At 37.3% G+C, this 13,555-nt stretch overlaps 2 protein-coding genes and 1 long non-coding RNA gene across 3 annotated transcripts; 2 read left to right on the forward strand and 1 right to left on the reverse strand.

Annotated features, from left to right (window-relative positions):
• On the forward strand, nt 1,486-4,954 carry LOC109837455 (aluminum-activated malate transporter 12-like). The gene is made up of 6 exons (XM_020405713.1): nt 1,486-1,886; nt 1,979-2,119; nt 2,628-2,900; nt 3,013-3,140; nt 3,366-3,509; nt 3,838-4,954. Exons 1-6 carry the CDS (start codon nt 1,640-1,642, stop codon nt 4,444-4,446), a joined length of 1,542 nt encoding a protein of 513 aa, XP_020261302.1. The 5' UTR covers nt 1,486-1,639; the 3' UTR covers nt 4,447-4,954.
• LOC109837458 lies at nt 4,242-11,151 on the reverse strand. The gene is made up of 5 exons (XR_002246282.1): nt 10,056-11,151; nt 8,140-8,298; nt 5,397-5,692; nt 4,913-5,004; nt 4,242-4,339 (listed from the first exon to the last, which is right to left on the reverse strand). It is a non-coding gene; the product is annotated as an uncharacterized LOC109837458 (long non-coding RNA).
• On the forward strand, nt 5,688-10,046 carry LOC109837457 (aluminum-activated malate transporter 12-like). Its single transcript, XM_020405714.1, has 6 exons — nt 5,688-7,160; nt 7,252-7,392; nt 8,061-8,333; nt 8,408-8,535; nt 8,605-8,748; nt 8,867-10,046. Exons 1-6 carry the CDS (start codon nt 6,944-6,946, stop codon nt 9,470-9,472), a joined length of 1,509 nt encoding a protein of 502 aa, XP_020261303.1. The 5' UTR covers nt 5,688-6,943; the 3' UTR covers nt 9,473-10,046.

The raw sequence follows: 13,555 nt of genomic DNA on the forward strand, positions 1-13,555 counted from the left end.
GATATTATAATGAATTCAGCAATGAAGGCAACTTTTACCGAAAACACCAACTTAAATAGAATGAAAAGGGGCTTAGAATGGTACAATATTTGTACTATTTCATTTTCAAAAAATGATGGAAGCTTGAAAGTTCAAGTAGAGGATAAGCTTACATGATTTTAGAAAATAAAAAGGTGCAATTAAGTTTTTCTATCTGGGTTAAGGCCAAACCAGAATCTTCTACTACACAAAAAACTTGTGAGCTATGATTTAAAGTTGTCACTTACTGACAAATACAATTAGTTCTACATGAAAGGCAAACTGATTGCAGAGTTAAAAATTCTTTTTCTCGATGCTAGTTAATATCAACTGTCTCAGAGATCTGCTATACAATATTAACCCCCATCTACTCTACCACTACGCAACAGCTTCTACTTTTTAGTGGTTCCTATTTCAAAATACTTCAAATTTTTAGGGTAATTTCACCAACGGGGGCGTTTCCCACGAAACCCCCAAGCTTTTTTTATTCTCCATCAAGCCTTTGACTGAACTTAATTTAAGGTGTTGGCTCTAAGTAGCCGAAGGGTTCCCAGTAGTCTGTCCCAATTTAAATTTGATGCTATACTCACTGAATACATCCACAATATTCAAGCTGCAAGGAAACTAAATTATGACAACCAATAAACAATAATGGATACCCACAAGCTCTAGATAACTGGCAATAGAAAATGTTTGTTGTTTGAACTGAACCAGATATTTAACAAATAATTTGAAATTTTATTCGCTTAAATATTTGTGCATATTTGATTCGGTTCATTTAACAATAAACAAATAGTTTTAATTTGAGGGCTCAATAGAAACTTAAGACAAGCCACAGGGGCCTACTGAACTCTGAGTTCCATTTTTTGTCTCAATAAAAATTAAAGGGCTCTAATGATTTCCTCATTGTCATCTCTGGGCCAAGATAGCGCAATGTGTGGAACTTGTAACGTGCTAAGCTCAAACCTGCTTCAATTAGTATTTGTTTGGTTGCAAAAGAAATGGTAAAAAAAAGTAGTATGTATACAATTAAAACCTGATTCCTACTAAGTCTCAGCCAACGCGGACAACCTTAATTTAAGAAAACTTTCTCCTTTCACTTTTTCATTTGTTTTTTTGAAGGAAATGAAATGCAGCGCACACTTTTTACAGTGTATTATACACTTATTAATGATTATATACATTGCTAATGATTATAGACACTGCACCCATGACAGGAATTCTATATAAAATGCACATCATGTATTATGAAATATGAGCTGATGTTATGGAAATAGCATATATTAATGCTATAACAACCACTTCATCTGTCACAAAGCCTGGCTTCTACTAAATAAGAATCTCTCATTGGTTATGGAGTCATTATTTTAAGCAAGAAGCATGTGAAATGGAGGTGATATGAGCTCTCTAGCATGGGATAGAAAGTGACCCCATCTTTTTTTAGAATGGGAAAAAGATGCCCAACAATGCAAACTGCACAAATCACCGACCTCCACCACTCTCTGAATTCAAATCTCATTAATATTTCCCCTTGTAGTTCTGTATTTATGTAGAAGCTCATGACTCACTTACGCTAGACATTTTCCTTTATGTTGCTGATACCTGTCAAGCCAAGGAGACTATGCAGAAGGGAAGCGAAGTTGCGAAAAACACCATGATAAAGATTGGAAAGGTTCCGGCGTCAGCGTGTAAAACTTTATTGAAGTTGGGCAGAGACGACCCAAGGAGAGTTATTCATAGTTTGAAGGTTGGAACTGCTTTAACACTGGTTTCCTTCCTCTATCTCTTGGAGCCTTTGTTCGAAGGAGTTGGTCAGAATGCAATGTGGGCTGTTATGACTGTCGTCGTTGTTCTAGAATTTACAGCAGGTGGCTTGCTTTTCTTATTCATGAAACTTAAAACTTATGTTAGAGATATTAATTGACTCCTTAATTTGCTTTCCTGAATATCGAAATTTCAGGTGCAACTCTTTGCAAGGGGCTTAACAGAGGGTTGGGGACAATTTGTGCTGCCTCATTAGCTTTTTTCATAGAATTTGTCGCAGAAAAAACTGGACACAAAAGCCGAGCTGTTTTTATAGGAACATCAGTCTGTGTAGTAGGTACTCTTTTTTCTGTAATGATTTATATTGTTCAAGATGATGAATATTATTATCTTGCTGAAAGCATCAATTGATCGAGTTGATTCATGTAGGTTTAATTCTAGGATCAATTGCACATAGACCCCTTGTAATGTCGCTGTTTTGAACTTATTGCGACTATAGTTTCACTGTTGCAGATGGACCCCTGGGTTAATTTCTTTGACCCCTCTTACCTGTGTGAAATTTTGGCTGATGTTGTCCCTGGGTAAAATACCGAGTTTATTTGAGGGTAAAAGAGTAAAAAAAAAAGTTTTACCTCAGGGTTCAATCTGTAACAATGAAACTAAAGATGTAGTAAGTTCAAGTTCGAAACATTGATAATATAGGGAGTCCATGTGCAATTAACATTGAATTGTAGTAGATGCTAATAATGTGCTATCAAAATGATCTGATAAACTACCATTTTCATTTCAAGCGCAACACAGAGTTTCTGTTTTCCACACAACCTGAACTTTTTCCCCCTTTATAGGATTCACGGCCACATATTTAAGATTTGTTCCATACATAAAGAAAAACTATGATTATGGGGTGTTGATCTTTCTACTAACCTTCGGTCTGATAACGGTATCAAGTTACCGTGTGGAAAATGTGCTCAACATAGCTAGAGAGCGCATCTACACCATTGCCATTGGTTGCAGCATCTGCCTGCTCATGAGCCTCTTGATTCTACCAAATTGGTCTGGTGAAGATCTTCATTGTTCAACTGTTAGCAAACTCGAAGCTTTAGCAAGATCAATTGAAGGTACACAATAACATAAATTCATTTATAATAGAATGCTTCATAAAGACAATAACATAAATTCAATTTTTAATAGAATGCTTCATAAAGACAATACTATGTTTATGGCCTGCAGCTTGTGTCAGTGATTATTTCAGTGATAAAGATAAGGAAGTCATAGAAGAGGAAGCAGAGACAGCCAGAGATTCAATATACAGAGGGTATAGGGCAGTTATGGATTCTAAATCAACTGATGAAAATCTTGTAAGTTCATTCTACAAAATAAAAAGAAAGATCTTCTCTAAATCTCATAACTTAACCCTTTGGAGGTTTACTCTGACTTTTATTAGGCTGGAAGCCTTCCTTTTCTCGTCCCTGGAATTGTTTCGTTAAATACTTAATAATGAAACACATGGAACCCTATTCCCACCTTTATTTCCCACAAGAAAAAAATATCTAGAATTTTACGTGATGCTTGGTGATGGGCAGGCACATTTTGCCAACTGGGAGCCGAGGTTCTCGAAAAACTGTCATAGATATCCATGGCACTTATATGTGAAGCTAGGGGGAGTTCTTAGACACTTTGGATATATAGCAGTCGCCCTTCACGGATGTCTAGAATCAGAAATTCAGGTATTTATACAACTATAAGAGCAAAACTAGAATAAATTTAAGTGCACTACTGGCTCTGTCCTCCAACTTTTTATCCCTTGGTTTTGTTTTAAGATTTATGCTGGTGTGCCACATATCAAAGCATGCATCTCAAAATTAGAGTTGAAATGTATCACACACCAATACGAATCGCAAAGTAAATCCAACGGATAAAATGCATGGTGGACAGAGAGTTATATTCATTTAAGTTTATTCTAGCTTATATTTCCTTCAGTTCGCTTATTTTGGGACTGTACCACCAGAGTCTTGATGAATCGTGGTTTATTCCTTGTTCATGTATATGTTGCAGACACCTAGATCAGTTCGCTCTCTATTCAGAGATCCATGCACCCGAGTAGCCACAGAAGTGTCAAAGGTTCTTCTAGAGCTAGGCACAAGCATCAAGAACCGTCGCCGTGTCTCTCCTGATGTGCTCTCAGATAACCTCCATAAGGCTTTACACGACCTTGACATTGCAATAAAATCACAACCAAGGCTCTTTCTAGGCTCCAACAGTGCAAACAATATGCTCGCTAATTGGAAGAACGATAAAGAAATGTCCCCGAGAGTCACATTACCTTCGGTTAAGACCGATGTTTCAGCATTACTGTCAGAATTGAGGAACAAGAAAGTACCAGAGCAGTCCAAGGATTCAAAGGAGAGGAAGCAACTGAGACCGACGCTGAGTAAGCTTGCAATCACGAGTCTTGAATTCTCGGAGGCTCTGCCCTTTGCAGCCTTTGCTTCTTTGCTAGTGGAAATGGTTGCAAGATTGGACCTTGTCATCGAACATGTTGAAGAATTGGGCAAGGCTGCAAATTTCAAAGAATTTACAGGAATAAAAGATGATCTGGTAATTGATATGAGTTGCAAAGAGAATGGCAGAGAAATGCAGAATCAGACTCAGGTAGGGGAGTGAGGACAAGAGGGGGTTCAAATTGTTATCCATTGCATTAGCCATCATAATGTACAAGTTTATCCCGACATAACATATTTCACAAAGCCCTTTGCTGCTCTGTCTGCTTTGACTTTCACTCATATCTGGTTCTCTGTTACGAGATTTGTCTCATGCAGCATCATCAATCTCTACTTGCTTGTGCTTACTGTGATTTCAACTTGTCCTCTTGCCTCCATTGCATGAACGATTCAATTTTGTGGAAATAAAAGAAGCAACAAATTGTATCACACTCCTTTACCAACAAGGTTGTTTGTGCTTTCCACGCTCAGCTTGAGGTGGAGCGTTGACGAACTCAAGTTTTTTGAGTTTTTTGTTATAACCGACTCTATCTAGTTTCCTATCGTTTAGGTATATTTATGTTATGAATAGCTCTATGTTGTTGCATCCAAAACTGTATGTACCACATTGACAATGAAAACAATGATACCTTTTGTCATCCATATTTTGATGTCTACATCACCACCTTTTATATGAGCATTGGTTCTGTGTGAATCTGTACTTTAAGTATCCACTTGGTTCCTAACATAAAAAATAGAGTGTCTCAGTAAATTGATAGACAATATTATACTTTCACATATAGAAAAGTTCTGCCAGTCGACGGTGACATTTTTGAACAGGTGTTCTCTAGGTATACTAACCACTGTAGTCTTAACTTATAAATAATTTCAAACTAATTAAGAGAGTATAATCCACCTTTCTCCTTCCTACTATAATATCTTGAGCAAATGTTTTTTAGTTCTGAGAAGCTTCTCAACAGTTTAGTCCATCATCATAACTGTAGCTTAGATAGAATCTAATTAAAGCTATATTCTTTAAATTGCTCGTCAATATATACTCCCTAATAATAGAGTAACCAAAAAACAACCTGAAATCTAATATAGAAATGTCGTGGTTGAAAATTGAGACAATACCTTAATGAAGCCATCCAGTCTCCAGGCTGGCGATCGAGAGCTGTAAAGGACATTGCATCATTTCCCCCAAAATTTTTGCTACATGTGAATCTTATAAACCCACAAATTGAAGTCAGCAAGAAAACGATGCAAGTTGGCAAAAGCTCAATCTTAGAACAACTGGGCCAAGTGATATTTTTTCTGCTTCTTTTTTCCTTAGCTTTAAAAGGCATTGCTTTATGCTGCTGATGGGAGGTTCTTGATTAAATTCTCGTGAAGCAGTTGCAAATGTTGGATATTTGCTATAGGATGGCTGGCTGTAAGAAGAAAATATGCCAAATGTTATAATTTGCATTGTACCGTTATGATTTTGTTTGGAACTCGAATTTTATCGTTGAAAAAAATGCCCCCAGACATTGACGACAGTGAGATCAATGATGTTAGATTTAGGCAGTCAGATATATTTTTCCCAAGCAATGATAATAAACTTAATTGGCCAAGGATTGCATGAATCAAGTTCTGCAGGAGCTGATATAAGCTTTTACATAGGATGTAGCCTGACATGCTATCTGGATAAAAGTGAACAGTTACCTCATCAGGATCCAGGCTAAGCTTCAAACAGCAGACATTCAAGTTTTACCATACTTTTTTAATTTGTCTCTTTCCTCAATGAATACAATTAGAGCCCACAATTGGATGCCATTTAAGTACCTACATTAGTTACATGGTACCATGTATTGTTTCTATAATGTTTTAAAGTTGTTATATACTCACAAATACGTTTGTCTGCTAATGCTTAATTTTTTGTATAATTTTCTATGTTAAAAACAACCAGGTTTAGACCTAAAAATTCTTCCTCTCCTATTAAGATACTAAATAATAGCAATAGTCTAAGAGATTGGCTTACAGAAGTATACAATAGAATACTACCTACCTACTTTGGCACTTGTAGGAGCTTCTCCCCTTTCAGAGCTGGAAGTACTTAAATATGATCAAGCTTCCGTTCTCCCTTCACTTCGTCATTTGTTTTGTCATGGAAATTGAGACGCAGCATACACTTTATACGGTGTATTCTATGCTGACTAATAATTTATACATTGCATGTATGACATAGATGAAAAATCTTCTTCAGCAACCCACATAATATGTTGACGTATACCTATATATGAGGTGATCTTATAAAAATAGTACAGATTAATGCTATAACATTCAATTATACTTCTTCTAAGCTTGGCCTCAAGAATCTCTTATTAGTTGTGGCGTCATTAGTTTAAGCAAGAAGCATGTGAAATGAAAATGATACGAGCTCTCTATAGCATGAGTAGAAAGTGACCCGCCTTTTTTAGAAGAAAAAAGGGTTACCCAACAGTGCAACTTGCACAAACTATCAACTCTACTACTCTCTCCTTTCATTTAAGAGAGCCATCTCCCAATTCAAATATCATTATTTTCCCTTGTAGTGGTTCTGTATGTATTCAACATGATTTCTTATGCTACCTTCACCTTCATTAAGAGATACTAGTTAAGTCGGGGAGAAATGTCGAAAGAATAGCAAAGCTGTGCAAAATATGATGATAAAATTTAGAAAGCTTCCTGCTTCAGCATGTAAAACTTTATGGAAGATGGGCAGAGAGGACCCGAGAAGAGTCATTCATGGCTTAAAGGTTGCAGCTGCTTTGACAATAGTATCATTCCTATATCTTTTAGAGCCTTTGTTCGAAGGATTCGGTAAAAATGCAATGTTAGCCTTCATGACTGTTGTCGTTGTTCTTGAGTTTACTGCAGGTGAGTGAATCTAGAGCCTAGTCATCGAATTTATGTTACATACATATATTATGATTCCTTTCTTGGTTTTTGTCGTATGTCGAAATGTTAGGTGCAACTCTGTGCAAGGGATTTAACAGAGGATTAGGGACACTTTGTGCTTCCTCGTTAGCTTTCTTCATAGAATTTGTTGCAGAAAAAACTGGACAAAAGTGCCGTGCTGCTTTTGTAGGAGCATCTGTCTTTGTAATAGGTACTTTTTTTCTGCACGGATAATATTTTGGGTTCCCCCCTTAAACCACCTTTAAAATAGAGCCATAGTACAGAAATCACCTTTGAATGTCAAATAATACATAAATTCCCATAAATGCCCTTGAAAAACTTGCATTCAACGCACACAACTCATTTAGTTAACATCTAGATCTGATTAGGATGCAAGTCATGTACACTGACTGAGTTTTTAAGGATGTTTTTTGGATTTTCAGTGAAAATATGGCTGGGAGCCAATTGATTGCACCACAAATCCTCTTTAAAGATGGTTAATGTATCAATTGACATTCAAAGTTGGTTTCTATATAGTGACCCCATACTAAAGAGGTAAGAATCCTAATTTTCTATTAGTAATCCTAATTAATAAATATTAAAAAGTGAGAGGACCTTCATGCATACAATGTCTGTAATTATAGTAATATATAATTACTATAATTACAGACATTGTATGCATAAAGGTCATCTAACTTTTCAATATTTATAAATTAATAAAACTAAAAGAAAACTAGGTTTCTTACAAAAGGTGGTTTCTCGGGAAAAAAATCCTTATAATTTTTAAGATCATATAAATTATTTTCCTGAAGAACTGATGCAGGATTTAACTTCCACATTCATTTTCTGTGCATTTCTATCTTTTTTTTTCCTTTTTAGGGTTTATGGCAACATATTTACGATTTGTCCCATACATAAAGAAAAACTGCGATTATGGGGTGTTGATCTTTTTGCTAACCTTCATTTTGATAACGCTATCAAGTTACCGTGTTGAAAATGTTCTCAACATAGTACGAGAGCGCCTCTACACCATTGGCATTGGTTGTAGCATTTGCCTGCTCATGAGCCTCTTGATTTTGCCAAATTGGTCTGGTGAAGATCTTCATAGTTCAACAGTCTGCAAGCTTGAGCAGTTAGCAAGGTCAATTGAAGGTACATAATCACATAAGTTCGATTCTAAATATAAGAGAATATTATCAGCAAAGCTTACAGAATAAGACTTGCAGCTTGTGTCAGTGATTATTTCAAAGACAAAGATATAGGAGTAAAAGAAGAGGAAGCAGAGACATCCAGAAATTTATTATACAGGGGTTACAGGGAAGTCCTGGATTCTAAATCAAGTGACGAAACTCTTGTAAGTTTATTCCTTGACAAACCCACTAATTTTTGACACCATGTCACTAATAATGATGAAGATCTGCAGGCACATTTTGCTAGCTGGGAGCCGAGGTTCTCAAGAAACTGTCATAAATATCCATGGCACTTATATGTGAAACTTGGGGGTGTTCTTAGACGATTTGGATATGTTGCGGTAGCTCTTCATGGATGTTTAGAATCAGAAATCCAGGTATATGGCTAGCAATATTTCCTTAGGAAGCTGTCAACAAAAAAATGAACATGCTTAAAAACGGAAGTTTGTTTTTGAACTGAATCATAGTTTTCTCCCCCTTCCTGCATATTTTCAGACACCAAGATCAATTCGTTACATCTTCCAAGATCCATGCACCCAGGTAGCCACAGAAGTGACAAAGGCTCTCACAGAGTTAGCTACAAGTCTAAAGAATCGTCGTCGTTTTTGTCCTGATATGCTCTCAGATCACCTACACAAAGCACTACAGGACCTTGACACTGCCATAAAATCCCAACCAAGGCTCTTCCTAGGCTCCAAGAGTGCAAATAACATGCTTGTTAATTGGAAGAACGATAAAGAAACATCCCCAAGGGTTACATTACCTTCAGTTAAGAGTGACATTTCAGCAATACTATCAGAACTGAGGCATAAGAAAATAGCAAAACGTTCGAAAGATTCAGAGGAGAGGAAGCAACTGAGACCGACACCGAGTAAGCTAGCAATCAAGAGTCTTGAGTTCTCAGAGGCTCTCCCCTTTGCATCCTTTGCTTCATTGCTTGTGGAGATGGTAGCAAGATTGGATCTTGTTATTGAACAGGTTGAAGAATTGGGCAACGCTGCAAATTTCAAAGAGTTCCAAGGGAAAGATGATGTTGTAATCGATATGAGTGGTAAAGAGAATGGCAGAGAAATTCAGAATCAGACTACGGTAGGGGAGTGAGGAGAAGAGGAGAATCAACTGTTGTCTGTTGCATTAATTATAGTGATGTACAACTTGAATGAGAAGGAACATATATGGTCGTAATATTGCTCGTCTAAGAAAAATATTTGGATTTTTCTCCACACAATCCTGCAAGCTCTAGCTTTGACGAATTCTTCTTATCATCAAATAAGAAGAAATCCAACCAAGCAAAAGCTCTTTCTGTTGCACATTATTTTGATCATTGTTATTTCCCAAAATACAAAACTACTATAATTCCAATACTATGCTCCTTATATTCTAACCAATGGGCATCGTAGATTACTGATCAATAGCCACTGAAAATTTTAAGGAAATACCGCATGTATACTGCAGAAGAGAAAAACATTCAAAAATGTTATAAATCCATAAGCAACAAAGTTGTAAAAGACACACCACCAGGTAGTGACAAGAGAGCATGAAACCTCTAAATTGTCATGTATGTTGTGAGATCTAACGCTTTTCTATGTATCAGTTTGCATATAAAGAAAGAGTTTCAAACTTTCATCAGGAAGCGAGAAAATAAATATTAGATCTCCTCCAATGAGTATGCCAGAATTTGTACCTGTCATGCAGTCCCGGTGACCTCTGCCTCCTCCAACAGTCACACAGCACATGCCCGGATTTTGTACAGTAATCATGGATGATATCCCTCCTTGAAGCAAGAACAGCAGAAACGCTCTTGCTGGCAAATCCGCCACCTCCACCACTACCTCCTCTCGTGAATCTGTCAGCCGAAATTCTTGAAAGAGAAAAAGGGCATGAGCCACACCACTCAAATCGTTCACCGAAAGTTGGGCACCGTTTTGAAGAAAAAAATTATTAAAAAAATTATGAATAGTGATTTCTCGGATGCTATAAATAAGTCTAAAACTCTTTAGGAAAAATCCATCCCAGAAACAACAACTCCACCTATAGAAGAGTGAGAGAAAATCCGATGCATGTATTCATGGTTTCGGTGCGTCTCAATACGAGAACAATTTACATAGTTCACCCCCTTGGTTTCCCATGTCATCCCCAAGTCGTCCATCACACTATTCCTATCATTCACAACCTATTTGACCTATCTTCACTTCCATTCATGTGAACTCATCATGCTCTGAAGACATGCCAGACATTCCCATATTATCGTTCACCATTGCGTACGTACAACTTGTCTCTGGTCAGCTGACATGGCACTAGTCTAATCGCGTTATCGAGTCTGAGTCTCGTCAGCATCACACACTAGTGTTGTGAAAATCGTATGTATATACGTCGAAGTACTTCTCGTGTTATCATTATTGGTTGTCAGTCATAGTGTTTGGGGCTATAGTATGTCATGTGAAACTACTAAGCAAAGCAAATATACCGCGCGAAATACAAAATTGGGTGTTGAGCTCAAACCGTCGTCGGCTTCAAGCTCCTCCGCCCAAAACATCGCACCCAGGTGCCGATTAGGCTCCTAGAGCACCGTTCCCCCACTCCATTTATTTCAAACCCTAGCCCCTAAAATCTCCTCTCAAACTCGACGGCCTCCCCTCATCACCGAAGTCCAATCTCCTCATCTCTAATGGTTCCTCGATTTCCGTGCCGAGCAGCTGTATAATAGAGAAGAACGTGCGTCTCCGGCCACCGGATCAACTTCGCCACTGTGATGATGTAGTAGGACTTCTCGGCGTTATCATTCGGACCACTTAGGAGCTGAAGGTGGTCAATAGAAAAGGCTTAATTGCACTTAAATACCCTATAGTTTTTCCTGTTTTGCGTCACTTGTTTTCGATTATACCCTAAGGTTTTTAAAACTTATATATCTTACTAAAGTTTTTAAAACTTATACTTATATGCTCTCACTTGTTCTCTGCAACACTTATATGCACTAAAGATTTTAAAACTTGCACTTAAATGCCCTAAAATTTTTAAAACTTACACATAAATATATAAAAGTTTTTAAAACTGGCACTTAAATATCCTCAATTATGCAAAACACGAGAATTTTCCCACATGCTAATTTTAAAACTTTATTAAATTTATTATTAAAACTACCATTAATTCTATATTAAACCTACCATAATTTTACTTTAAAATAGGACTTAGATATGTTTAAGAGTAAATTTACCAAGTCTTAATAGTTAAAAATGTTCTAAAATTATCATGTGAGGTCGCATGAGAATTTTCTGAGGGAAATTCTCGATTTGCATAAGTTAGAATATTTAAATGCAAGTTTTAAAATCTTTAGGGTATGTAATTGCAAGTTTTAAAAACTTTAAGGTATTAATTGCAACGTTTAAGAACTTTAGGGCATATAAGTGCTGCCAAAAACAAGTGAGGATAGATAAGAGTTAGTTTTAAAAAGTTTAGGGTATATAGCTACAGCCAAAAATAAGTGAGGGTATATAAGTGCAAAGTAGGGGAAAGTATAGGGCATTTAACTACAATTAAGCCACAAAAGAAGTGGTACAGATTTTCTCATATGAAAATTGTATTCGTTTCTAATAATTCAAAATTATTTCACACTGGAACTTTTTATGTGTTTTTTTTTCAAAAGAACTTACTTTTGCATACTATTTTTTTTTTAAATCCTTCTAAATTTAGATTTTTAAAAAAATTCTTGACTTTTTTTTACTATTTTTCAAAGTAAGTAATGATTTAGAACACATTGTCAATAAGTTTATGGAGTAATTAAACTGCCAAAAGCCTAAAAGGAGAGGCCAAAATAGTCTTTGATTTGCATTTCCATAAAGAAAGGACCATATCTCCAAATCAGTACTACTCAGATTCAAACATATAATTGTTACGCGCCGTGCGGAAGCGTGCTCGACAACCAAACGAGTCGGTGAGCGATGAGAGAAGAAAACCAAAACCAAACACGAGCACAATTCACAAAATAACGACCAAAATCACACACAAACACAGGAATTTACGTGGTTCGACAATTGCCTACGTCCACGGGGAGAGGATGAGGATATTTCACTATATGGAGGAGAAATACAATGGGTTACAACTCACAAAATTACTCAAATATAACCCTAACCAAAGCTCTCAACTCCCGCACAATATCTCCCTCTCAAAGTGTTCAAAACAATGCTAATTCTCTCCTTTTCTCTCCTTAAAAACCCTAAAAAACGTGGTTCTATTTATAACAAAACCTAATCCCAAATAGATTAGGATTCTAAAAATAAGTCTGCCATACCCTGGTGTGGCACACACCACACCCATGGCAAACAGGGTAGATTCTGCCACACCAGGATGTGGCAGACACCACACCCATGGCAGACAGGGCAGATTCTGCCACACCCATGACAGACACCACACCAGGGTGTGGTGAAGTCTGTTTTGGGTTTTTCTTTACGATTTTCACAATTCCTTCGCCGTTTTCACAATTCTCCATCTCGGCGAAGTATTCCCAACACTGAGCCGACACCAACATGAGCATCAATGCGTCGTCTCTCTAAACTCGGCTGCACCAATATGGTTGCCTACGTACCCCCTCTTCCAAGGAATCAAGCCACCCGTAGTTCATCCAAATGGCCATCAATGGCCTCAACAATCATGAATATGCAACAAGTTTCGACAATGATCAAACTTGTTACTCGGAACCACTTTAGTAAGCATATCCGCCGGATTATCCTTCGTGTGGACTTTCACAATCTCCACATCGCCATCTTCAAGAACATCCCGAACGAAGTGATAACGAACGTCTATGTGCTTCGTCCTCGCATGAAAAACCTGATTCTTCGCCAAATAGATAGCACACATGCTATCACAATGAATAGTGACGGACCGCTGCGATATACCAAGTTCCTCCAAAAGTCCTCGAAGCCAAATAGCCTCCTTCACAGCCTTCGTAACCGTCATATACTCTACCTCCATCGTAGACAAAGCCACCGTAGATTGTAAGGTACATCTCCAACACACCGGCGCACGGGTCAAAGTAAACACATACCCCATAGTAGACCGGCACTTATCCAAAATCCCCGGCATAATCTGAATCCACATATCCAATGCACAACTGTCCACCTGTAGTGTACCACTCATAAATCAAACCAACATTGAGCGTACCTCGAATGTACCTCAAAATCCATCTCA

Source organism: Asparagus officinalis, chromosome 4 (genome assembly GCF_001876935.1).
Source record: "Asparagus officinalis chromosome 4, Aspof.V1, whole genome shotgun sequence".
Classification (NCBI taxonomy): Eukaryota; Viridiplantae; Streptophyta; class Magnoliopsida; order Asparagales; family Asparagaceae; genus Asparagus; species Asparagus officinalis.

Excerpts from the sequence above, each read along its gene's own strand:
- LOC109837455 (XM_020405713.1), top strand. The coding sequence starts at position 1,640 with ATGCAGAAGGGAAGCGAAGTTGCGAAAAACACCATGATAAAGATTGGA. Across the intron at positions 2,120-2,627 it reads AACATCAGTCTGTGTAGTAG|GATTCACGGCCACATATTTA; the intron begins GTACTCTTTTTT and ends CCCCCTTTATAG. Across the intron at positions 2,901-3,012 it reads TTTAGCAAGATCAATTGAAG|CTTGTGTCAGTGATTATTTC; the intron begins GTACACAATAAC and ends TATGGCCTGCAG.
- LOC109837457 (XM_020405714.1), top strand. The coding sequence starts at position 6,944 with ATGATGATAAAATTTAGAAAGCTTCCTGCTTCAGCATGTAAAACTTTA. Across the intron at positions 8,334-8,407 it reads GTTAGCAAGGTCAATTGAAG|CTTGTGTCAGTGATTATTTC; the intron begins GTACATAATCAC and ends TAAGACTTGCAG. Across the intron at positions 8,536-8,604 it reads AATCAAGTGACGAAACTCTT|GCACATTTTGCTAGCTGGGA; the intron begins GTAAGTTTATTC and ends GAAGATCTGCAG.